The sequence below is a fragment of the Diadema antillarum genome, unplaced genomic scaffold, assembly GCF_040938485.1.
Source record: "Diadema antillarum isolate AM-2024a unplaced genomic scaffold, OU_Dant_1.0 seq00001098_RagTag, whole genome shotgun sequence".
Lineage (NCBI taxonomy): Eukaryota > Metazoa > Echinodermata > Echinoidea > Diadematoida > Diadematidae > Diadema > Diadema antillarum.
This window is the reverse complement of record NW_027271915.1, coordinates 62,743-90,732: the sequence shown is the minus strand read 5'-3', so window position 1 is coordinate 90,732 and position 27,990 is coordinate 62,743. Positions and strand designations below refer to the sequence as shown.

The following is a 27,990-nucleotide window of genomic DNA, read 5'->3' as shown; positions in this document are numbered from 1 at the left end:
CAAGTTCAATTTATCAAAGCCATTTTAGAGAAATGAGGAATAAACGGAAGTAGATTGACAAATTACAGCAGTTAATTTCGGGTCTCATTTCCTTGTATGCATGTGTATATTGGGCCATACATTAGATACTGCTAAATACAAGAGCAATAAATACAAGAGTTGTTTTATTCTGCACAATGGCTGATGTACCATGACAGTATGCAGAAAATGTTGCATTGATACCTGTACACACCGCCTCACATTTACGCATAATAATGAATAGGGCCTATATGAATGTACACATAGCACTAAACTACAGACAGCCATTGTACTGTATGATGGATCCTATTTCCCTATTGAAGCTATATGTATGACATAACAACTGGAACTCACAATAAAACCTGGATCTTGGTTTGTGAAGCAGTACAAATCATTCTTTATTTGAATATTTGCATATTTCTTTCTGTATGTAGATAGCTGTCTAACTCGTAGCCAATGACAGGATAATTGTTTGTAAAGAACAACATCTTTTGTCTCTGATAAGAAACATGACATTTAATGCTTTGTATTGTATAACCTGATCTGGCATGTATGATACAGTAGTATTGGTAGCAAACTCAATCTGAGATTCTGTTCTTGCAACATCTTATCATATTAATTCCATCACACTTGTTTGAAACTAAAATTTTGTCTGTCATCTTTCCAACAACAGTGGGTGGAGTCGGGAGTCAGTTTTCAGAGGAGATATCAGACGTGTTCGGTGAGCAGCCCGGGCGACAACTGGCTCCGGATGCCATACCTCGAGCGGAAGGGCGCCAACCGAATTCATGTGGAGGTGAAATTTACAATGTACTCATGCACTGGCATTACTGACGCACAACTCTGCAAGGAGACATTCGATGTCTACTTTTACCAGTCGGACGAGGACGATGCTAGCGATAGCTCGCCGAACTGGACTGCCCCGCCGTATGAGCGGGTGGCCCGCATTGCTGCGGAGGGCCGGTTCTCGGACCCGGACACGCCTGATGAGAATGTCATAAATGTGCGGAGCGAAAACTTTGGGCCCGTGACATCCAGGGGCTTCTACATCGCGTTCCGGGACCAGGGGGCGTGCATGGCCCTGCAGCAGGTGCGCGTGTTCTACCAGGTGTGCCCGCAGGTTGTGCTCAACTTCGCGATCTTTAACCAGACGAACGAGGGGCAGGAAACGCACACGCTGGTGACGGTGCCGGGCACCTGTGTCAGGAACGCCCAGCCCGTACCGCCAGACACGGTGCCCCAGTATATATGCCAGAGTGAGGGGATTTGGTCGCTGAATCAGGGAGGATGTGGATGTTCGCCGGGATACGAGCCCCGCGAGGACGGAAACAGCTGTAAAGGTACGTTCAGCAAGGCTCAGCTCTTTATTCTTTATGTGTGTGTGTGTGTGTGTATGTCCGTTTGTGTGAGTTAGTGTTTGCGTTCATGATGGTGCATGTTAGTGAATGATCAAAAACTAACTTGTGTTGAGTATTAAGTGCCGCAAAATGTTATCTATGAGTCTTTAATGTGAGAGAGAAGTTCAAGTATTATAATTTGTTGCAGTGACATTCCTGTCCAATCATTGCATGAACTTGAGTTTAATTTGGCAAGTATCCCGTGGTATTTTTCCATGCTAAAAATGATGTGAATTGTCATGTATAAGGGAGCGAGTTGGGGGAAAAAAAATGTGAACGACGTTGCGTAGCTGTTTTCGTTGAGTCTTTGAACTGCAGCGTTGCCATGGCAATGCTGCATTATGAGACATCATGGCCAATTACACAATGAGGCATCGATCAATGCTGAGAGTGCCTTCCAATGGCTGCGGCTGGAACAAAAGATTCTCATTCCTCTCTCAGTTCCCTTCCCTGTATGATGTGGTTGATGGTGATGAAAGATGACAATTTAAAGTGAAAACAGTTCTCAAATGCCCGTGGAACTGCCCATATTTGTTTTAACATTTTTGCCGTATGTGTGTGAAACAATGCCGTAATTTATAACCCAATTTTAGTTACGTCAAGATGAAAATGTGAATTATTAGCCTGAGGGGTCAAAGTATTGCAATCTCCGAGCATACCTGATCATGGTTGCCACATGATTGTTTTAAAATTTGAAATGATAAATTATCGATAATTGACAAATCGGGCCATAGCAGTATCCACAGATCTTCCGCGTGAGATTGAATCGCATGCAGCCTGTTGGAAATTATGATTGCTAGGGCATGATCGACAATCACATTTATCATTCTACGTATACCTACCTACTGAGTGGGGAGGGCACGTGAGGAATAAAAGTTGTGTACTACGATCAAAATTATTTTACACCTTTGGTCTCAAAATATGCCAAAACAACTCGATATCCTGACAAATCGCATCGGCCAGAGAAGTTCAACTGTAGACACTTTTGATGTGTTGTGAGCAAATTCCAAAAACGTGGAAGACGAATTTTGAGCCCTTCTCAGAACTATGTTTTGACTTTAAACTCAGGGATACATCACACACTATTATGTCCAAGCATAGCAGAAATCAGTGCTGGCTATCTCAAGGTGGAAGATTAAACTGAGGGACTAATTGTTCATGTTGATATATTCTTGTTAGAGACAGTCGCCCTTTAATGTCTCAACAAAGGTTTCGCCAGATTAATGACGTACATTTGCCCTCATTTCGTGAAATTGAAATTGCAACCAGCTCTTTAATAGTACCTGGCCGGCGCAATTACAGTTCATTTGGGTTGTGCAGAAAAATCAAAAGTTCATTCAACGCCAATACCACCGACCTTCACTTCCCCAGTCTCTCTCTCCCCGGCAGCGAGGCTAAACACCCCTCACCTCGCATCTATATAGTCCGCGTCTCTCTCTCTCTCTCTCTGTCCATTTCGACTGTTAGGTGACGTAGAATTAATGTCATCCCCCGTCTATTTACCTACAGTCGACTGTCTAATTTGCTCGTGTCGATTCACGCTTGTTAGATCCCAACAAAGCTACGCAGTGGCAGCACACACGGACCCTGTAGCTGCTACCGGCTGCAGCGAGCAAGGCACATGGGCAAAGTCATCTCCAAACAAACCCCATAACTCATAAATCAATGGTAATGGATGTGATGACGGTCTACACGTAGACCACAAACCACGTTATGAGATGCTGCGACAATTGAAAGAAAAAAAGATTAAAATGTGACTGATTGCACATACAGTGTGAATACTATAACATACAGTGTCTGTTCTGCATATCTTCTTATGAAATTCATTTTGAATATCATGTGTGATAACTTCATGAGAAGCTTTAGGAATGTTAACTGAATGCATGTTGGAACAAGGTTAACTGCATGTATATTATAAATATGTGATTACGTGGGTTCAGTTTTCATACAAAAACATTTGTGCAGCTCGAGTGGGATATCGGTAAGCACTGTTAATTTACATTTTCTTCGTGAGCAATAGGCCCAAAATATTCATATTTTGTACAAATAATCATATAAATCTTGTATTTCTAGTATAAAAGTATTCATGAAAGACATTTAAAGCAAGCAGAAAAATTATGAATACCGTATCTTCTGAAGATTGCAGAAACTCCAAAGTGCCAGCATGAATATGTATGTATGGGACTATAGTTAGAGTGCCTTACGTAAAAAAAAAAAATACAGCCCTGTATTAAATAAAGTGAATGTGATGAGATAATAGATGAGATATAGATGAGATATAGATTGGATTTTTTTTTTTTTGGCAACAATTGCATTAGAAAATAGTCCTGAGAAAAAATGTGATGAGATAATAGAAGTGAGCCATATTTTAGGTCCTATACTTGTTATCTATCAGAAATGGGCCAAGTAAAAGAAAGAAAAGAAAAATATGTATCTTTATTGTCCTCAATTAAGTGTTATCCTCACAGGTCCCCCAGTGGGACTGTTTGCTAAACAAAAGGGGTGATGATGTTTTCTTTTCTGCAACTCGCCTCTGGTGCGCTCTCTTTCTTGACCTCGGGTGGAAACGGAGCAGCAAAAACAGACACGCAACAGACGTCTGCGATGTCTGGCATGATGGGAGGATGCAGGATGCTGGAATATATAAATATATGCCACCATGATGACACGAGGAAGTTCAACGACTATCATATCTCTTTTTGATGCGACGCTCCCTCCTCTCTTTTTTTTGTTCGGGAGGCATCAAATGTAAACACAACTAGTTTTGGGGGGTGTATGTGCCTTCAACAGGCGTGAAGTGATGCTCAGTTTATTGTGGGGGCGGGGACCGTGCGTCTATACGTCCCTTTGTCTTCCTTGCCTGGGATTGTGTCATCCCAAGTTTGGCTAAACAATAATTGTTTTTCTAGCGCACTGTCGCTGTCCCTCCGAAGAATGAATACGCACGAGTCCTGTGGTAGGCGCAATCATACCATCAACCAAAGGTTCATTGTGAGCAGGGGAGACGTGTTGTCTTAATTTCATCATTTTCTTATGCCATTCATGACTGAAAAAGATGCGACAGGGTGAAGATGGAGGCTATTCATGTTTATCTTTGGAGGTTTTGTGGCCTGTGACCGTCTTGTGGTACTGGGACAGGTGGACGTGTAGGGGTCGCGGACCAACCCCCAGTCTTCCTGAGTGACGGAGGAACAGGAATATGTAAAGCAAGTAAAAAAACCTCAAAAATCCAACCAAATTCAAGTGCTCACTGCAGCATGACGCAGCACACTGTGTACTCATTACACACGTGGCTGCTGGCAGACAATCCGTGCATTTTGAAGGCCCATTTCTCTTCACACCATATATTTTGGGGCAAGTGAAAGAAAGGAAAGAAAGGAGGAAAAAGAACAAAAAATGGAACAGAAATAACCTTCTGGAGTATTGTGATGGCCTTTTGCCCCCAATTCATTCATAAAAGTTAGCAAGACTAAGATAATACTTCTACTCTAGAGAGTTGTGAGGCCTATATGTGTTTATGTATTGCAGAGAATGATGTTCCATTTGTGTACCGATCATAATTGTCGGATTTTTTTTTTTTTTTTTGGGGGGGGGGTTCAAACAAATTCACTTGAAATCTATAGTATTATTTTCCCCTCCATTATGAAGAAGTTCCCAGTTTTAGTAGGTCTGTTCCAAGGAAAATTCTTAATTGCCTACCTGTACAATACACCAAATTATGAAAGCAATGTGATATTCGGGGTTGCTAAAACGGACACACAAACTTTATTAACTGTCGATATAGTATAATCTAAACATACAAAAAAAAATTGTCTTGGTCTTTATCTGTGTGTGTGATTCCCTCCTATGTCTAGATATCTACATCTTTTCATTTGTTTTCTCTTTTTAATCTCTCTTTCAGAATCCTTCAAGAAATAGATGTCCTGCTTTGCCACCATATGATTTCACTGAAAGATATGAACCTCTCTCTTAATGTATATGACTGCTTCTATATCATAATATTTCTCTCACCCCCCCCCTTCTCTCCTCCCTCTATCCACAGTGAGTTCCCCCCTTGAACCCTACCTACTATGCACACACTTGATTCAATTGCATGATAAATATGATTTGGCTGCCCCTGTTTGCCTAACAGTGCTTAGTCTCTTTCAAGAAGGTCATTGGCGAGGATTTCACAATACTTAGTTTTTCTTGCCTGTTTATGCCAGCCATTCCCTCCTACAATACACACCCTATAAATATGTTTAAAACATATGTAGACTCTGTGTCTGAGTATTTGATTTACTTGGTACGTGTAGTTTGTTTGCATTTAAAATTTAGGTTGAGGGCCAATTATGGTCACTGGAGAGAAAATGCTAACAAATGGAAAACATAGACCCCAAGAGATTAATCATAGAAATTGAGTATTTTGAAAAATGTCATCAAAAATTCTGCCCTAGATATAGATACTTCAACATTTGACAGATGAATCCAGTATGTATCGTGAGGTTGTTCCGTTTTACCTTAGCAGCAAAAGATCAACTCAAATGGTACAATGTACAAAGTTCAGTATTAAAATCGGCACAAGGTACCCCTATGGTGTATGTGATGATTTGTGCTTGTGGTTTAAAAAAAAAGAACTATTTTGTGGAATTATGTGATTAAATTTTTCTAACATTGTATGCCCAGTATCCTTTGTGATTTAAAAAATTCACCTTTTAATAAAGCAACTGAAAGTATTATTTGAACTTCTTCAGTCTCAATAGTCCTTCACATTAATTTTGAAGTTATGAAATTTCCAATGATTTATTTACAGTGCATGTTTAACTAGCCTTCTGCATTCAATAATTTGGAAATAATTTTCAAATGCATCTAGATGAATACCTTTTGTGTTATAACGGTTCTCTTTTTTTGGACATCTCAAATTAGTGTAGATCATTGTAATTGGATTTCTTACAGATGCTCTAATTGTATTTTCTAGGCAGACATGTTTGTGCTCTTTTTTTTTAAGCAGGGAGAAAATCGACATCTTAATCACCAAGCTTACTGCTCGGAGTATTTTATTGCTGTTTTGCATTGGTCGTGAATAGAAACTCTATGGCATCGGAGCTTGATATGGTGAAAAAAACATGTGTCACTACATTGATTCTTTAAAAGCAGCATTCATCAACCAAGGACATCCCATTGTTACTTGGATGTCGGATTATGTGCCGAGTCTGACCAATAATCATGTCCTATCATGTTAAAGTCGAAAGATCATCTATTAAGTGAAATATGTATCACCGATGACTAATGACGTTATCGGCTTGATTTTGAGGCGTGATGGGATTGGAATGCCAAACTTCTGAGGTGTAGTTCAGAGTTTGTTGCAGCTTGGTATGGGATAGTGAGATGTTCTGTAAGGTCATTGCAAGATTACGCAAGATCGCTGTTAAATGCCCTGCATTGGTTCAGTTGTGAGCCAGCAGCCAATAGGGATGATGGGGGAGAATGAGGTGGAGTGCGGTGCTGAAAGAGAAAGTTGTTTACGACAAACTGGCGGAGACTGCAGCCGGGGCATTGCTCATCAAACTTAGATGTTACTCGCATTGTCCTGACTTCCCGAACAAAGAACGGGGACAAAAGCGAGCCATGTTCGTCAAAGGCAGGCCCGCATTCCTCGCAGCGAGGCTGGACAATACGCCCAATGGAGTTTGCGTATTGATTATCGGGCGGTGAGCAAAGAAAAACATGACGAGATATTGATGTCTCGTCTGTGCCTCACAGCCCCAACCTCACAAACAAGCGAAACAAACAAGATGTGGAACTGGAGGGGGGGCCTCAAGTTTTTGAAGCAGCGTCTACGATACAGATGGTCCGTTGCAGCAGACGTGGGCCGCGTCTTCCGTGCGAGGCGTGACCCGAGAACACGGGGGAAGGACATTTCGCTGAAAGGGACAATACTTTTGCAGAGGCCTGGTCTCTAGCCCCAGCTTGATCAATGTTCACCAGTTTTAGCACATGAGTGGTGGGGCCACTTTGGCTCTCGATCCGGCCCAGTTGTTATCCCACTCTTCGTCCGCTCTATTATTTTGCGCCTTTGTTGTGACTTCAAGGCCACCATAGGCTAGGGTTTGTGAGGGCGGAGGGGATGAATATGATTCCAATGCTCAGAGTCACGTACAGAATGCAGAACATGGCTTAGAACCGGAGGGGTAATCCAAGGTCCTTTTCTATATGGCCCAGAACAATCACTAATCTTCTCTCACTGTGGGATTATTTAAACTTGAAGAGGGAGGGGGGGGGGGGGAAGAAGAGTGAGGAGGAGTTGGAGGAGCAAAAAGAAGCCCTTTTGCACCCATGTTACTATCATTCATCAACACCCATTCCAATATGCTGCTCAGCACTTTGAGTTTTCCCCTCATTCACAGCTACAATTATGCTGTATTTCATCATAACCTAACATGCACCTGCTGTACCCTAACATGCACTTTCTTCAAAAACTTTGAAAGATGTGCCCTGTACTAGTTTCTAGACGGAGCAGTGATGATTCCCTGCTAAAGCAGTGATTGAATTAACAGATGCCGTCATAATCAATGCACCGCAGGCCGTATTCTTGCGGTCTCGTGTAATCTCAGAAAATATTTTCATTTTTCCAAATGGATAGTATGAAAATTCTACCATATAGACTGTTAAATAAAATTGCTATCGAACAGGGTCAATTCATAAGAGGGCACAGCAGTGAAATCGTGACTGTCTGGGCATAGGATGGACTGTAGTTGTATCCAATTTCATGAAAGAGTTCATGCTTTTACTGAATATCCAGTAGGTATTGGGTCTCCATGTGTGAGAATAATTTGTAACAAGCAACTCTATGAGAAAGTAGCAACTGTTTAGCTATGACAGTATTAAAAGTTAAGTCTGTAAAGGAAACACGTATGACAGTGTACGTGAAGTCTCTAACCCCTCCCCATCTCCAAATTAAGTATGAAATCATGTTATCTTTACCCTCCCGGTACCAAACTACTCTTGCATCCAAACTGTCTTCTTCAGATTGGGGTAAAGATGTTCCCTTCATACCATTCCATCTTCACTCTCCCGTTCCCTCGCTCTTTCATGTCGGGCCTTCTTCCCCCGACTCCTTTACGCCGATGTGATTTATCTTCTCTCGGGCCGTGATAGCTCTTCAATGGTTTGTCCCTGTCGGTAATGAAGAGCCGGGAGAGAGAGGGCGGGGGGTCTTATCGAGGAGCACAGATAACCCGGGAATCAATCAGAGGGGAAACTCCGGGCTTGGGAGACGGGAGGTTACCCGTGATGGATAGTCACTTAGAAGAGTCCACTCACTCCCCCGATCCCTCGACTGACGAGGGTTAAAGGTGCCGTTTTTCGCTGGTGAATACATCTTTAAAAAAGAAGAAGAAAAAAACACAGAGCCCTATGCCCTTTAATGTCAGTTAGAGACAAAAACTAGGAAATACTATTCAATACACACCAATAGATATCATACTCTTAAAGCAACAACTTTATACTCATTCATACAGTAAATGTGCCTTTTATAAAAATAATGAAGATGATCGCCATGGAAATATGTCACATAGTTGTGAGACAGAATGTTTTTTTTTCTTTTTTTCTTGGCATTTGGGTAAACTGTTTCTTATAAATTGTACGCGTCCTGAATTACATGTCCTAAGAATGCAATCATAAAGTAATCAAATTGAATTTGAATTGAATGATATAGGCCTATTAAACAAAACAATAATGTACATGTGGCGAATAACAGTTTGAGTTCATATGATCTGATAAATGCATCTATATCATAACTTTTTGTGCAGTGGTACTTAGCTAATTTGGATTCATGCACTGGTGTTGCTTGTATAGAGGACAGTATTTTCTGTAAGGTCTGGCACTAGTTTTCTTTGGTTTTTTTTGTTTTGAAGAGATTTGTTTTTGTTTTTGTTTTTTCGTGGGGGGGGGGGTGGTGAGAATAGAAAGGGTGATGAGGGCCTTAAAGGGTACGTGGGAGAAAGCTGGGAGAGTTTCGATAGAAATTGATTGCTACAAGCTCTGAAGCTAGCTGGAATCTTGAACATGTCACTCCTGAGGTTCGTTTCAAGTGGCCGCATTCCCCGGCTCTGTTCTCGAGTTGTTAATTTCGAGGGCCTGGTGTGTCCTCTGTGAACAACGTGGTTTGCTGTCCCCCCCCCCCCACCCCCACCACCACCACTCTTGAGAAATAGGGCTTGTGTATGTGTACAGTATGTGTGTGTGTGTGTGTCACCAAATGTAAAGATGGCTGGGAAAAAAAAATTCTTGTCAATTTCCCTGCGTGATAGGCATCGAAAAGTGGTTCATACTGCCATGCTTCTTGCATTCTGGATGACAGAATGTCTGCTTTTACTTCCTGAAAGTGTAAATGTAATGACACATACATAATCAAAATTGAGCAAGTACAGGATATAAAGTTGTAGCAGCTATTGCAAGTGGATAATTTCTCTGCAGTATCTCATGATCTATATACCCTTAGATGTTTTTGAATTGAATATTTTTTATTTTTCACTGGAGAATCAGTCTGTAATTGCAAACATCATCTGAAGTCTTTCAAAAAAAGAAAGAAAAAAACAAACAAACAAAAACAACCTGTGCTAATTATCAGTAAGTAAACTTGTTTTATGATCTGAAATATATATACTAAGATGAGGTCTTGACTGAAATTTGATCAGATATCTGACTTTGTGGTCTCAAATAGATGTAATAAGCAAATCTTCATGAAGAATGGTCACCTCTTTTCCTGTTGATACACACAAACATGCACAATATGTGGTCCCACGTGACCATGTTTGCGTTAGCTTTTTATGTGCTATGGTATTTTTAATAATCATCTTCAATTGGTTGCTAATCAACCACAGTCCATGCATGATGTGTAAACATATCATCTTGAAAAAAAACACAATTTGATATTTTTGTATATATCTTGCTCACATGGTCATTTTAATTGTTTTGTTTTATACTCTTTTATGCAATACTCTCTTTTCTAACTACTTTTCATAATGTTCGCCATGGGTAAATGGCATAAGTATAAAGACGCAAAGAATATAAATGTCTATGATTGATAAAAATGACAGGTCCCCATTTATTGATTGGCCATTTGATATATTTTTGCTTGAGCAATATTCTATTTTCATTTTATCTTTGGATCCCTTTTTTTTTCTGAATGCGTTTTTCCACTCTCTGGCAAAATGACCACATGTCAAGTTATAGTTCCTTTAGAACAACAGCCAGGGATGTTTTACAAAAGAAGAGAGAGAGAGAGAAAAAATTCTTCTGTTGCTTTTGGCATGTTTTATCTTGACACGGAAACATTCAGCCCCCACCAAACTGGAACACGCTTTGATTTTTAGTCGCAGAATATCACAGGAGCAAAGAGTAGAGGTCTCTCTCCCCCGACAGAGACCGAGATTGAGATGAAATTTTCTATATAAAAGGGATGAATTCAGCAACAAGTGTTCTTCATGGTCATCTCTCGCCTCAAAAAAAAAAAAAAAAAAGAGCAAAAAGTGAGAAATGATATTCGGGGCACAAATAATGAGGCGAGTGTCCTCCCTTACATTGATGTCATTATTTACATCCAATTGATTACCTCGCGGTTAACCTGATTAGATAGTCTGCTAACCGGACTCCGAGTGATGCGTGCAGTAATTGTCAATGCTCTATGCTGGACGCGGACTTCATTAGATGGGAGTTTTTCCTCATTTTGTGCACAAACAAAAATGTAAAACCATCCGTGCCTTTGAAATACTTTGATACAGTTGTGCAGGGCACCCAAGTTTGTGTTTGGGGAGAGTGGATGTTGAATAAGGGGTTTGTTTTTGAAGACTACATCCAGGAGCGGGAAGGTCATGTATGAAGCAACGAACATATCAAAGCAAGCACCATTGCATTTCGTGCAATCAATGAAGAGAAGCAGAGTCTTTCATCATTGCTACCTTATGGAAAGAGAGATAGAAGTAGGGGGGGGGGGGTGGGGAGGGGAGAGAGAAAAAGAGATACAAAGAGAGAGAGAGAGATGGATTCAGTAAAGCAAGGAATATTGAATGAACATGTTGTAATTGACACGAGCGTCTGCCAGTTTGGTTGGAAGACCTTGCCATATTAACTGCTTTGTAGACTTGGCATTCCTGACAATGACTTCAGAGGGAAAAAAAGAGGCCAAAATAAGAATGACGAAGATAGAATCAAAGTAGGAAAAGAAAGAGATGAAGAGAGAGGGAGAGAAAGAAAGCAAAGAATATACCGATTTGCCGTTCCATCTTGCTCTAATTTCTAAAGTTGAATGTCACCTTCGAATGTATAGCGAGCAGGCGAATGAGAGAGAAAGGGCCGTGGAAATCAAGCGAATAACGGGCTGTATCGGGGACGGCAAGTCATCGATATTGCCCTTCCCTCGTTGAAAAGATGCAAGAAGTCTCGCTCGGCGATGATATTATAATAATGCCGTCAGGAATATCCAAATTTGATGCCTGTCAGCTACTCGCTGACAGAAGCTGCGGCCTCTCATCGTTTCAGTGTACACGAGATGCAAAACGAGAAAAAAAAATGATGCTTTTTTTACTTCGTGAGAGAACACTGTGCTATCCTTACTGAATTTGTCATCCATTTGGTACCAGTCTCTTCCTATCTCTACCTCCTCCCTCTCTCTGTATATATCTGTATCTCTGTCTGTCTTTCTCAATCTTTTGTTTTCTCTCTCTGTTGGCAAGAAGTATTGTAAAAATTAAGAATTGTAACTTATGTCTCTCTGGTTGCAATGTTGCCCCATAAAAGCCATTTCGTCTGCAAGTGGAGTTGAGTATTTCTGGAATAGAGTGCTGAATTCAAAGAAAATTACAATGCAAAGATCTCATCTTGCATACCCAACACAAAACTTGGAGTTGCTATTTAGGGTGTATATAGCTCACACAAGTCTGTTTTATAGGATGCTTTAATAACAAGGACTAGAACATGCATCTTATGATAATAGTCCAATGTGTAGAAGCAAAGAGATGGTAAGACTTCATAAAATGATTAAACTCACTGATGGGTAATAAAGCCCTGTTACACGAACGGTGTGTAAACCTCCTCGGCCATAAATTTATTCATAAGTGAAAGAGCAAATTTCTTGTCCGCATATCCGAACGAACGACACATAATCAGTGTTCGACCGAAGAGCATTTGATATTTTCATGGTTCGTACACACTGGGTGCAGGAATATATATGCACAGCAAATTTTTTGCGCCCTCGAGACATTGCAGGCGAGTGGAAATCAAATGGCCACGGTGCAGGACATCTTTCTGTGTTAGCTATAGACTCCAGATTTGCAGGAATTTTTATGACTGGCATGTAGCTCTCGTGAATGTGATGTTTATTTAGCTTCCATGCCATTGGCATGTTCTAAATGCAGGAGGGGAAAAAAGAAAACATGGGGAGGGGGGGGGGAGGGGCGAGAATTCCTGCTTGTATCATATCGCATAGAGGCTATGTTTGCCGTGGGAAATCACGCATTCTCCTATACCCAGCAAATAGGTTGGGGCCATTATCATTTCTGGGGAGAGGCGGAAATATTGATTCTGCTGATGTGAATGGGAGAACAATTGAGGAGTATATGGGTGTTTTGGTTCAAAAATAGATGTGTGTCGGGTCTTTGCCTGTACCGAGCACAATATTCCATCGTCCTCATTCTAGAATAAATGTGAACCCTTTTATATTTGATACATTTAATCATACATTGTGATAGTTTGCATATTACTCTTTCTCTCTCTCTCTCTGTCTCATTCTGTATGACTGCCCCAAAATACATTTATGGCATCAATCAACTAAGTATATCTTTGAATTAAAGGAAGATACTACCTTTTTGTAAAACATGAATAATTATATTTGATTATATTGAAATCCAATTTGAAATTGAAATTATTCCTCTTGCTGAGACAGTCATGCAATGTATCCTTCATCAGTTGTTGTCAAATCTTAGCACAGACCACTGTATCTGTGTGTTGGTGAATTTGTTTACTGGTCATTGAAAGCCTATGACCACAGTCACAAACATACATCTGTAGATCATGGATAAAATGGCCTATAAATATGAACATTTTCCAAATAGTTTGTTTCAGTATTCTTTGAAAAGATGGCAATCATCTCATATTAAAAACTAAATGTTCAGTGACCACAAATGTCTAGATGTTACCGTATACACTGAATATTTCGCGAGGTTTTTATTTTCGTGAATTTTGCAAGTCAGGTGCTATTCGCAAAAATAAAGACATGCGAAAATATTGACTCTGATGTCAATGTGGTTGTGACGTATGCATGTACATTTTTCCGTTCTGTACAGGACTCCACGATCGTGAATTTAACCACTTTCAAAATCGTTGGGAATTCCCGATTCGCAAAAATTTAGACTCGTGAAATATATGGCGTACACAGTATTTCATGTGCATGTAGATATGAGAATGTTATCATTTGATATGAGTCATGGCGTGCATACAGGCCACACACTGGTTTCAATTTTGTCTTGACAGTACATCTGCTCGGAAGAAACCCAATCAACATTGTGTTCACCCAGTAAAGTAGTATATAGCACTGAGTGATAAAAGGAAAGAGAGAGAGAGAGAGAGGAAGAGATAGAGAAGGAGAGAGAGATAGATAGATAGCTCTTATTTCTACAACCTTAAGGAGATTGTTGAGTGAAGTTGTAGAATGTTGCATTATGGGAATGATGAGTGATGACCTATTTTCCAGGCTTAGTCTCGATCAGAGGGAAAATTGAGGACACTGAGGCAGAAAAAGCGCATTTGTTATATATCCTCTTGGGCCGATGAACCTTCATCAGCCCTGATGCTGAGTGTTCTTCTTGCTATTTTAGCGGCTGATGAGCAGATTCCAGCGAATATTACGGGGCTTCCCGCCGTGCGCCGCGATTGTAACTCGCGAGGAGCGCTTCAATCAGCGAAGTTGTACCCATTTTGATGTGTTGCCACGTGATTAGAATCTCTTCCAGACAAAATTGGATCGTGATAGGCCTGCCGCTTTCGCTTTACTCCTCTCTTATTTGAGGCTGGAAATCAAATTGAAGAGGAAGTCTACAATCTTAAACATGACCACTGCCAATCTTGGCCAAGTACTCAGACATGTAATACATTCTATACCTCTGTACACCGTGTAATAATGTGCCAATAAATAAAGCTTATATTGATACCAATGACTTCTACTACACAAGAAATAACAAATTTCATGTGAGTTTGAGATGAATTGTAGTATACTTGTATAGTACCGCTATTAAAAAGTGACATCAATTCTTATTCCAGTGGTTGCATACTGTTCTTCAAGAATGAGCTAGGGGCGTACATTCTTCCGAGATGGTTTAGGTAGAATAGCTTGAGAATTGTGCTGATGACTGCCTCTGCTGTTTGATGTGAGTGGAAGGATGCTGGTTTTGTTCATCAGAGAAGATAATAAAGTTGAAAATCTATGGAAATGCGGACATCTACGGAAAGTGTTGGTAGTGTTGAACCAAAGGACCCTGTTTGTCCCTGTCTGGTAGCTCTTCCCATGACAAAATCCCACGCACATCTCGTCTCATGGACTGCACAATGCGACCGCAGTGTGCAAACCCATAGAAAAAACACTAACTCCATGGTAGAGATGGAACTGTGAGGGCGCCAAAATTCCCACTTTACTCCCCAGCGACAGACACAAACGTGAAAAGCGAGGTCATTTGAAATGCAGCAAAGATGGTGGAAAAATAAGATAGACCGAAGGAGACCTATTGTTCTTTTTTTTCTCTTTCTCTTTTTTCTACACAATGTAACAGAAATGTTACCCATCTGGATCAGAGATGTGGGTGATGCCTGTATTTCTGTTCTTGTACAGTGTCTTCTAAGCTTTCCCTCTTTTTTGATTTCTTCTTCCCCCCCCCCCCCCATACCTCCTCCTTTCCTTCTCCAAGATATCTAGTAGCATGTTATTGTTCCCCATGTTTTGTGGGGTACGTAGTCAAAAGTCCGGGGGAGAACCGAAGTAGGTGTACCCTCGGGGCGTGACGCCTGAATGTGAGTCATGTAAGATTCATGCTCGGCGCACATTGCCCGCCCCGCTGCGTTTCGGCTCTGACGATACGCATCCTCGTTAACCCCCGGTGATTGATCGGCCCTTTACCCTGCGCTGATGGACAGAACAGACATTTAGCCCAGGCAAATACGTCAAAAATGGGCAAAATGCACACAAACAAACAAACAGACAGATTTATGTCAGACAACCCCCCCCCCCCAAAAAAAAGACTCCCAAACTGGATTGGACATATAGGGGCAACCTGTCCTAATTTTTCCTTCCCATTATTGAGTGTTAGCAAAGACCTAAACTTCAGGTTTTGAAAAAAAAAAGAAAGAAAGAAAAAGGAAAAGGAAATGGCCAAAAGAAAAAAAAGAGAAAAAAACTGTCATTCTCATCTCTCGTCGGTCGTATTTACCAACTCATCTCCTTACATGGCCAGAGCACCGATATTTATTTGTAGAGTCTCTGGCGTTGCATTACCGCTGATGACATACATACATAAATTGGGCATTCCACATCTTCCAAACTCCTTCATATTTCCCCATTCCTCTCCTTTTACTCTTTCCTTGTCCATCTTGTCAGCAACGGGAAGAAAGGTTTATGCCAAGATCACTTTTATCATCTTTTTTTTGTTTACCCTTCTCATTTAGGCTTCTTTTTCTTGGGGGGGGGGGGGTGGAGGAGGGGGAGAAGAGGCTCCTGAAAAGCAGGTAAACTATCCTCATTCAAGAAATTGGACTGGCCTGAAACTATGCAATGTGCAATATATACAAGAACATTTCTTAAAGTCCCGATATGTAGCTTCCCAGTGATGGGCAATTACAGGGAGAAGAAAAAAAAATCCCCACATACCTAGCAACAACATTACTCTACCCACCCCAAATGATGTCCACTTCTGGAAAAGGAATGCTTGTAGGATGGAGTTGTGGGAGGTGATGGAGTCTTGTGCGGTTGTCGTCGTCGTTGCAGTTTGGTGCTCTCCTGACCCGAAATCCCATGTTTTTATGTGTTTCTAAGACCAAGGTTCTTACGGAAAAAAACGCTTCTGGGCACATCTTGAAACTGAGATGTCATTATGTCGACTCCGGTTTGAATGTCTCGTGGGCGACTTCTCCCTCGCCTTCCTCTTCTTCTCCTTTTCCGTCTTTCTTCTTCTCAGGCTGTTGAACTGTGAATTTAGGGTCCACCCTCCTCCTCCCCCCCCCCCCCCCCCACCGTAAAAATGAAGAGCACAGAAAAAACTACAACAAGAAATCAAATGTAATCATTAGTCTTAGCTACTCAGCCTGTCCCTTTTGTAGCCCACCTCAAGTCTCTGTAGATGTGACTTTCTTGCATTGAATAGAGTTTGTTTGAGATAGACATAATAATATCATATGGCTGTGAAAATCCAAATGAATTGGTAATCTTTATGAAAAGGCTAAGTTTAGAAGTGATAGATGACAGACATCTGCTTGGCATATACCAATTTATCATCTTTTCGAGACGTCACATTTGTGCTTGATACCAGAAACTTCAATCATCGCGGAAGAGTCCTGCGCCACCGAATTTTATTGCCACATTTTATGAGCTTGATTTTCCTAGTTGATGTGTTTCTCCAATGTGCTAATGTTGCTGGAAAAAAAAATGAAAACAAAAAAGAAAAACAACACACATAACCTTGAAATGTGGGAATAAATCCCACCTCGTATAACAGCATGCACTAAAGAATTATGGGTAGCTGCCATGTCGTCATTTCTGTGGCGCCACTTGAAAATCTAATACCTCAAGGTTGAGTAGTATTACAGGAACGCTAATTGTATACCGGCATCATCAAGTTATATGTGGAAAATCAAGTTGGGTTGTTGATGTTATTCATTCGTGTAAATGCAATTTATCTGATTTTCATCGCGATGACTGATTTGATGCAGACATCTGTGTATCTGCCGAGCGAGTGATTTCCTTAGTGTTACCCTGCTGGGAAGTAATCTGCCAGATCGAGTCTGGACGGAAAAGACTAAGAGGAAATGCTGGAGCAATACAGCCATACAGTCGTGTGTTTTTCCACCTTTGTGCCTGAGCGCTTATCAAGCGAACGGGGGTCTAGTTGTTTTAGCTCACGTTTCAGCCCTACTTTTCCAATCTAGACATTTAGTTTCAAAGGCAAAGAGAAAGACAGAGAGAGAGAAAGAGAAAGAAAGATGGAGAAAGTGAGAGAAAATATCATCTTAACCACAGTATGCCTTCTCTTCCTCTTCCATGCACCCTTACCTCTTCTTCTTTGTAGTCTCATTCCTTCCTAGTTCCCCCCGTCCTTCCATTGCGCCCCATCATACACTCGCCCCCTTCACACAAGGGAAGAGAGGGGAAGTTTTCGGCGCGCGGGCACAATATAATTTGTGTGAACAGTTCGGGCCGCAAAAATACACAAGTGAAATTAGAAAGCCCTCCCCTACCACTCCAGCTGAATGGGGGGAAAATTACCGCGGCTCGAATTTCGGGGGGACCGTCTCAGTATTGAATCAAGCCTCTCTTGTAGTAATACTAACAGGACTGGGTTGGAGACATTCGCCCACCCTGAGTGTGGGCAGGTAACATCGAGGCTGGAAAAGCTAACATGTGCAAGGGCTTGCTTTTCCTTTTTTTTTTCATTCGGCCATCGGAAGGTATACCCCAAGATGAAGTGTGCGAATATGGGCTCCCGTATTAGATAAATATGCTGCTTAAGTTGTTTGGAAACCTTAATTCTATGCCAGAAGTGGGTTGATAATGCACTCGTAGTGCATAATTCTAGCACTGCAAGGAATTGAAATGTTGTACATACTTGCAGTTCATGTGAAGCAAATCATTATCTTAATGTGGGAGTATCAAAAGTTCTAGATGCTGTTTCTGTCATGGAAAAAACTTGTGATAATCTTGATGGAAGTGAGTACTGAACACTAGGAAGAGATATGAAATTCAAAAGTACTTTGAGACAAGAAAGACCAACAAATTTAGGATGATTAAATTTTGTGCCAAAACACAACCATAAATTTTTAAACTCCCCTTTCCACAACAAGAGTAAGAGCGACAGAAAACAGTATCGTATCTAGCAGAGTATGTTTTAAGTGGTGCTATTGTTACATGTACCTATCACCGGTCTTTCCTCCTCTACTTCACCTCCCCTGTTCTCCTTCCCACCCCCCCTCCCCCCCCCCCCCAGTTTAATTATGAAGTAACAATATACATGCTGGCAAGAATCTGATGATATTAACCATCACGGAAGGGAGCGCTGCATCATTTTTGACATTTTGAGAGAAAGAGTTGCCTCTTACCGACTGCACCTCCCCCTCCCCTTCCCCCTTACTCCTCTCCCCCCTCTCTCCTCTTCCCCTCCCTTCCCCGCCCCCTTCCCCATCCCTCGTTTGTATGCGTAAGACTCCTCCTGGGGATCAGACTGTGCTCGGCTTTGATTTACGCTGCTTTCTCACGCCTGTACGCATTTCTCCGTGTGCCGCAGCTCGTTTGAGCATCTGGAGGGGGGCCCCCTCGCATATTCATGCTGTTTTCCCTGCTCTGTGTGTCACGCATCGCTAAACACGGAACACTCGTTCATTCCCCACTAGAGTGATAGGCTGGCAAGCGCGAGGGAAAAAAAAAAATCGTTCGCACTTTTCCAGGCTCTTCCAGATGCAGACTCGTGCAACACAGTGACTGCCGAATTCTGCTTCCTGAACACTTGTATCTTTTCCAGCGATGCATTCATCTATAGCAATTAAAGGGAAACTCCTTTGAAAAGCTAAGGAATTTACACAGTAAATAGTCTATATCATATGCGCATACTTTTAAGGTTAGTCCAATCTTTGTTTTTGTTTATAGCAATGACAAAATTGTGAGTAATACGTATGAATGCCCATTTTTCTTTCTTTAAAAAATTCTATTTTTGGAAGCCCCAAAACTGTTGTAGCTTCAGCGATAGCCAGCCTCTGCTAAATAAATGCTGTTATGCCAACAATGGGCAGAAACCACAATATCTGGTCTCCCCCAATTTTTTTTTTCCATACCATACACAGAATCACCAAAGAGTGCTTGAAAGGAAGGCCTGACATGATATAGATGCTCGTCTCAATCGGCATGACTTATGGCCCAAAACTGTCCTCATTCTGCCCCCAGATTCCACCCTTTTTTTGATGCCGTTTCAATAGGTGGATCTGTCAAAAGAAAACACCGTCTGTATCCCCCCCCCCCCCCCAAAAAAAAAAAAAGAGAGAAAGAGAAAGAGTAAAAGAAAGGACGATAGGAGAGCTTGTGTGATGGATCAAGCTAATTGGATTTTTACGGAATGGCCGCAACAATTTATCATCCCATCTTGACATTGACTTCTGTTGGCACTGGGAATATTTTCGGGGGAACCCTTGTTGGTTTTTTGGTTGTCACTTTGTCGGTTTCACGTTTAGACTGGCTATGATCCCCCCCCCCCCCTCCTTTTAGCAAGTCTGTGGACTATTCTTATTTGGAATTTTTGGAATTCTCCTTGAAAATTAGCTCCATTTTCATCTTGCAAACAGTCACTGAAAGACCATCTGCTTTTCATGACCCTCCCACCGTTTTCTCTTTCGGCAATTCATTAGCAATACCCCATTTCAGGTGTACAATGTGTATATTTGTATTCATACCATCCAAGGCTTCAAAAATTAGACATATATGATGATGATGATGATGATGGTGATGATGATGATGAAACAGCATTTATATAGCGCCATTTATCTGTAGAAACATTCAAAGGTATCCAGCTCCCAAAAAGTGTCACACATCATTCACAAAGTTGCTGGAAAAGATAAGAATATAAGTATATAAATGAAAAAACATATAAATGATATATTTTCACTTTTATATACATGATAAACCTATATATTTTAACCATCCCCTTTCTTATATTTAAGTGTGTATGCATACACATGCTCACACACATATGCAAGTGCCTCCATCTGAGTATTAGGCCAGACTCCACATTACCGAGATGCGGAAAAGATGCGTGATGATATTTTGTGTGCAGCGTCAGATGATGGCTTGAAGAGTGTTGGAGGAAGGGGGGGGGGGGGTAAGGGGGGTAAAGGGATGAATGAAAATGAGGATAGGCTCAGCCTCCAAGGCAAAAAATGAAGCAGGGGGAGAGAGAAAAAAAAGTGCAGGAAAGAGCGGTAGACATAAAGGAGACACCATGGGAGGGGGAAAAAAATATTCAAGCTTGAATTATTTTCGCAGTGGATGTGTTTCCACTGAGGACATATTTTCTAGGTCCGTGTCAATAATCATAAATTATTCATCCCTGGTTTAGAACTAGGGGTAGTTCTCTGTACATGATACAATTGACTTCTCATCCTATCCCTTCCAATTTTTTTTTTCCTTCTTCTAATTTTTCAACTTAAAGGGATAAGCTACCAGAATTATGTTAAGATCTAATGTTTTCTGAAATGTGCTTACCATAACCAGCATCTCCTATCAGACCAGAGCAAAAGTAGAGTTATGGGGCCTGTATTCAATAATCCTTGGAGTCGTAAATGCATAGTTTGTGTTGATGGCAGTATATATTGCAACATTGTATCAATCTTCCAGGAAAAACATCTGAAGGCATTAAGTTGAATTTGATATTGTGATGAAAGGGATGGAGGCTCTACAAAATAACATGTGTTCTGGTATATCTATTATATACCCCAGTATAAAGGTACATGTATCTTGGAACAACAAAAAACAGATTTTGGCGGGTTATGTTTTTTTAGTTTCATGTCATATCATTTTATTGCTGCATAAATTTTAGAGATCTATGGAATATCCACATGTTTGGTGCTAAATTTTAAACCAAACGGAGTTGTGTAATTGCCATGTTCTACATGTGTGCACTGCACACCTTCAGCGACATATTTTTTTTTATATGTATAGATTTGAAGAGCTTGCTTTGCTAATGATATTACCACAAAAAAAAAATGTCAATATGAAACATGCTTCCAGTATATGTATATAAGATGGTACTTTTAAGACAGAAAGATATTGGACTTAGATAGATATAAAAAAGAAGATTTTTATCTTTTTCTTTTGATTGTGACACTAAGGAATTTCATATTTATATTGAAAAGTGAGTTTCATTCTTATCTGTCACATGTATCCATATGATTCATAAATGTCCAGACATGTTTGTGAAAAGAAATGAATTTGTGAAAGAAATTGTAAATGACAGGATTTGGCCTGATATCAAGCCATGAGTCAGCCTTGGAGCCTGGAAACAAAATACTACTTTCGTATCGTTCGACTAAAAAATTGTAGTGGAAAATAATTGATGCTCAATGACTTTCCCTTTTTGATTGTGATACAGAGCTTGCTCACTGACCCTGTTTTTACTTTGCGACTGGATACGATGGACTCCTTTTCTTTGTTGATGTCGCTCAATTTGAAAAGAAATTCACGTTTCATTGTTTTTTTCTCGGGTCTTTGAGACTGCCTTAACAAGAATGTATGTTTTTGGTGCTTTTTTTTCTCCCTCCCCATAGCCTTTTGTCTTGCAGCGTGTGTTTTCTGTTTGACACTTGTCACGCAATCTCCCGCGGAAGTCCTCTCTACCTTGCTGTTGACATTGCTGATGGTGTGTGAAAAGCACATATTTTTCTCCCCTTCCCTTTCTCTGCTTTTCCGTTTCCTCAGGAGTAGTGATACCTTCCTCCCTTTTAAAGGGATGGTATAGTATCGGTTGAGGTGAGGATTTAGCTTTTAACATGTTGCGAGATATTTAGAAACCTCTCTATGGAATGTTACAGAGCATACAATTCTACGGGGAATTGAAAGTTTATTTAAATGATGAAAATAGGTTTTGAAATGACTGAGATACCCAAAATAACAAGGTAAAACGAAAAGATCCTGATAAAAGTTGTGGCCGGTCATATTTTATTAGGGTCACTTTTTTGGACATCTCAGCCATTTTAAGACCAATTTTCATCAAATAAACTGTGAATTCCATTAATTACATGTTCTTTCATATGTCATAAGAGGTTTCTCATTATCTCACAAACGCACGCACACACACACGCACAAACAAACAGGTTGGAAACTTTCGGCCCCATCTAAACCAAAACTGTACCATCCCTTTCATAAAGGTAGTGGTTCTCTTTTGTAAAGCATCCCCAATTTTTCACATAATTCTGTACGAAGATTTTCATCTGGCAATGGAAAGGAAAAAAAGCTTGTGCTAAGAGTAGAGAAGAGCAATACTTTAGTTCTCAGCAATGACAAATGATTTTTGTTAATACACTTTCCCATAAATGCACATGTTGTTGTGTGGATGCATTTATGTGTAATTCTTGGAGGTAGAGTTCTCTTTTTTTGTTAACCTTTGCAGTACTATTGAAAATATGGTGTATATGATGTGAATGATATTTCAAAATATTGGTTGCGAGAGGGGTAAGCCACAGTAGGATTCGTCCGTTCACGTTTGCAAATGTTTGGCGATCCTCGGCTGAGGGTGGCTACTGTCCGAAAGCCCTCTTGTTCTCCGTGAATACCGGAAGATGCATCGTATCCCAAGTGGAGCTTGGCTACCTGGCGACCGCAAGGCAGGAGATTTAGCGACGCAAAAGCATGCCATGACGGGAAAAAAGATGAAGGAAATGGAAAGAAATGGACGGCGGAGGGGAAATTGACAGGTGAATAGATGCGTGTCTGTCTTGGGTTATGCAGAGAGCAAGCCTTTTGTATTTGCGTAGAGCGGGGGATGGATTGCCGTGTAATGGAAATATGAAATCCCACTGCAGGGCTGAACTGTAAACGTTGGTTGTACGAGGAAGATCCATGAATATATTCCCCTATTTTTTCCCCAATAAGTAGTTTGTTAGAGTGTGGATTCAAAATTGGAAATATCTCTCTGAGCTAGTGAGAGCGATTGTGTAAATAATTGTACCAAGCAGTATAGTAATAGACACAAATGTAACAAGACGAAGTGAATTCCCCTTAAGCAGTGACACCTGCCCGGGTGAATTATACAACTGTGTCTAATGTACAAATACAGTATGCATTTTTGGAAAGCCAGCAGAGCATTGTAATAATGCTCAAGATATGTCCTGCTTATCTTATGTGATGATACAATCATTTGTAAATTCGATCACAAGATATTGTTAAAATGAGAATGGCACCTTGAAGGAAAATACATAATGTTAAGATTTGCGTGTACTGCATGGACATTGTAGAACAAATACAGAATGTTCATTTTTTTTTGTATTTGTGTATGCATATATTTGTTTGTATAATTTATATAAGTTGTACATGTATACATATGTTCACGTAACAAGGTGTGTGGAATAGAAGTCTAGCCAGATAAAATGGTATAACTTGCATTAACCATCTGGCGATGTGTGAAGTGTTATCAATGCGTTGTGATCTCTGGCCATATATCGATTGATGACACATCCATTTTTTTTTTGCCATGATGAGATTATGATGGAACTTTTCCTTTGTCATTTCACCATTGAGATTTTAACATAAATCTCCAGCTTTGGTTGAAATCTTTTTATATTAATCATACTTGATCTGTATGGGCAAAAGCACTTCCAGTGTTGAATCATATCCAGACGCAGTGTTATGCATACTAATGAGTGGATTGCTCATATACAATGTGCTGTCGATTTAAATGGTAGTATTTTGTGATGAAAAAGAAACTGTGGAAAGAGAATAAACAATCTTGTGGATATGTTGAAATTATTCCTTTTAGAGACAACACCAAAACCATTAACGGTTACTTCAATGGCCACGATTTGACCGCTCTCGTGCAAATTCAAGTCTTGGCGTCTTCCCTCTCTCTTCTCGCTTTCGTTGTTATGTCAGCCATTTCATTATCATGAGGAAATCCTGGTGCTAAAAAAAAAAAGACAGAAAGAAAAAGTGCTCATTATTATACATTCACGTCGCACTTCCGCGGCATTCCTTCGGTGAATGCGTCGGCAATTAATCGCCACTCGCCGGTGCCAGACTTGCGGGCCGGCGCTCTCTCTCCGGCGTACGGTTTCACGACGCAGACGCCTCCCTGAATATGCATGTTTGCCCGGCCCGAACCCACAAGATGTGAGGCTGAATGGCCCTCCAAGTCACAACACAGAGCCCCCCTACAACTGGCTGGTAGCATGATATATCCCAGCCAATTCAGAGAGATCACGCAAGAAAAGAAATAGAGGAGGAGGATCAAAGAAAAAGAAAAAAGAAAGACATGCAGGAATAATAAACTCAACAGGGAAAAAAAATGGAGAGGGATTTTGTCTTTCCTTGGAGAGCTGAGTCAGAAAAAAGGCAATGAATAAATAGACCTGATGTAATTTCTGGCACCACAGGATTTCCATATTCTAAAATGCTGTGTTTTCTGTGACTGCTGCATGTCTCGAACTTAGTCTCATTTCCAGACCTCGGTCTTTTTAAAATTCCTTCCATCTTGAAGTCTGAGAAAACTCTCTCCCTTACATATTGCCTATATCATGCATTATTATTATCATTAATATTATTATTATTTATTCGGCATTTGCAAAACAATACAAGTGATAACAGAGAAACAGAATAAACAAACAAAACACAAGAAAACAAAGTGTCAGGCTTTCCCTGTTGAGCTTCCCGAAGGAGCCGGGTCGGAAAAAAGCATTGTGGTATGTCAGCATTCAGATATTTTTGGGAAGAAGCATGTGGATGTGTGTGTGTGTGGGGGGGGGGGGGGGGGGTGTTATCATAAATACCTACCCTCAAAAACTTAAGATCTAACTCTATAATAGCAAGCCAAGAACCAAGAGAGCATCAGTACATGATACGATGAAATGACCGTATCACCCATGGACTTTGTTGATAAAACAGGTGTATTTGCACAAGTGTTAGAGAAAGGAAAATATGGATACAAATTGCCTGGAAGCCAGACTACATTTGAAGTCAAAATCTAGCTGTATTTATGCCGAGTTTGCCAGAGAGATGATATGGCCAGCTGCGAGAGTGGGCGATATACTGTGTTTAGTGTGGCTCAAATGGTGCAGGATATTACGCGGGGCTGAATTTCATGCCGAAATCTGCTCTCGTACATTGCTAATGGAGACCAGAATAAAAAAAAAGAAAGGAAAAGAAAAAGAGGAGGGAAGATGAAAAAAAAGAATGATGAACTCTTGACCAGTATCTGCAAAGGTAGGACACTAGAATAGTAGGCCTAATATAATGCCTCAAATAAATCTGGCTTAAAGAGGCTCGGGTAGTGTTGGAGTATGTATATAGGGCATTTTATTTCCATACATTGCACATGCAATCAATTAGGATGATATGGGATGATAGAAACATTAATTAATGCATATTATCCCATCTTCTTAGTTCACTGGAATATCTATGCCGTATTCCATGAATAGTTCATGGGGGGGGGGGGTGGGGGAGGGGTAAGAGAGAGGTAGGGGAGGGGTGTGTTACCAAGGAGATAAGGGTATTGAAAGTGCTATTTAATCAAGACTTGTATCGTGAGTGGACAAGGTGAAAAATGTAACCATAAGAAGGAAATTATGTCATATGTGATGTCACTAAAAACATTGTCTCACCCTTCATTGTCAGAAATTCTGGTTTTGATCACACAACTCCCCACTATTGAGCACATGCCAACTTGAAGATTGTGTAAATATTTACTTCTGAATATGTCCCATACCTGTTTTTTGGAAATCCCTTCATTTATGCCCCATCAGAAGTTGAGCATGGGCATGCTTACTACTTGGCAAAAAACCCCCACAAAACACACACACACACACAAAAAAAAACCCACAACAAAAACAGCAACAACAACAAAATACCCCCCCCCCAAAAAAAAAAAGAAAAAAGGAGAAAGTTTTGAGGGCATACTAACTCCTATTAGCTTACAAGTTTGTTTCTGCTGATGTAGATAATGACACAATCCTTTTAAATGTGTTTGTTTGTTTGTGTTGGTTTTTTTTTTTGCCTTTGTAAAGTGGCACTGCACTTGATGCATCTGAAACTCGTCTATGAATCCAGGATTGACTGCCAACCATTGTAGATTCTGATATTCCTTTTTTTTTTTTAATAAACATAGGGGCTGGGGAAAAAAAAATATGGAAAAACTTCTGACTCACCATCCCTTGACAATATTTAGCTCATGAATTAAAACCTGTGGCTAGCAACATTTGTAATTGTTACCAAATAAATTATATGTATCATTGCAAGGCAATGAAGAGATATAGAGAGAGAGAGAAAAAAAAATGGAAGAAAGAGAGGAAGGAAAAATTCACAGCTCTTTTACTGCCGCCACATTTGCATCTCAATATGTGATTGATTTCCCCAAGCCTCTTGTTTTGCATGGACCGCACGGAGCGCCATGAAGAGAATTTCCAGGCTTTGGAATTGGCTGTTGCGATGAGGCTCGATCGGAGCTGCGTGTGGTTACAACCAGCAAAACCGATTGTCATGTTTTAAGTTAGCGTTATTGCATTTGATGTATTTTTTTTTTGAATGCCTGCCATCTTTTGTGTTTGTATGTTGTTGTTTTTTTCTGATCATCCATCCAAATTTATATGAGTTTCTGTCTATAAAATGCCATTCCCATGGTAGTCTGGTTTCCAGACCCTTTGCCAACTGGACTCCGCGGCGACGAAGTCGCCGCCCCGCGACGAAGTCGCCGCCTTTGCCGAAGGCAAAGGGTCTGGGCACATTCGCTTCAAGTGGGAGGAGCCTAAATTTACCCCCAGTGAGCGAGGGCGATCATTCTGTCATTACGTAATAAGGAAGAGGTCACGTTAGTGACCCCTGCATCCTCACCCAGAGGTTCCAAGGACACTCTCCATATACATTACATGCATGCATCCACTGTCCGTGGAGTATTTCCATGCACTGTTTACTGCATGGAAAGGTTTTCTGGTGCGATAATCCTGTTTCTGATAGGGCCTATTTAGTCACTATATCCACACTATGCACGGAGCTATACACCATGCCCAAGACACATGGCATCCAAAGAGCGAAAAATGAAGTCGAAAAAAGAAAGTGCAGCGGAGTATTGTGCAATTTTTTTTGTAAAAACTTTGTATGTGGAGATGAGTTGTGGGTGGGCGGCCCATGTGATATATAATGTATTATTCTATGTACATGTATTTTTTTATGTTCGTGTTTGCTGATGAATACGTTCAGTTGAGACCCTTCTTTCTATAACTTAATAGCAGCTAGTGAATAAAAAAGAAACAGATGATTAGCGACGTGCTCTTCCGATCAGTTCTTGTCTTCATAATATCGTGTCCCTCTCGTGGAAACATTGCGGCAACTGACTAAACTTAAAAATATAACGATATTGTTTACTAGTATTTCTTCATCTCACACGTATGATAATCACCAAGATAATAACATCGGGATATGTATGAACCCACACAAGAAAAATGAAGTACACTTGCATGTATAGGTGAGCTGGGGTATAACGGCCCCTCAACATAAGATGTCTTCATACACCACTCTTCTATCCCTCGAAATAGCCCGCTTGATAGCCGTACAAGGTCACTTCTTACCACTATATGCTCCAACATCCATTCATTT

At 40.6% G+C, this 27,990-nt stretch overlaps 1 protein-coding gene across 1 annotated transcript in view; it reads left to right on the top strand.

The window, feature by feature from the left end:
- LOC139743620 (ephrin type-B receptor 2-like) overlaps window positions 1–27,990 on the top strand; it is a 100,859-nt gene that overhangs the window by 37,158 nt on the left and 35,711 nt on the right. The window contains exon 3 of the mRNA XM_071654096.1: window positions 692–1,358. Coding sequence (XP_071510197.1) covers window positions 692–1,358 — 667 coding nt within the window. The remainder of the gene's footprint in view (window positions 1–691; window positions 1,359–27,990) is intronic.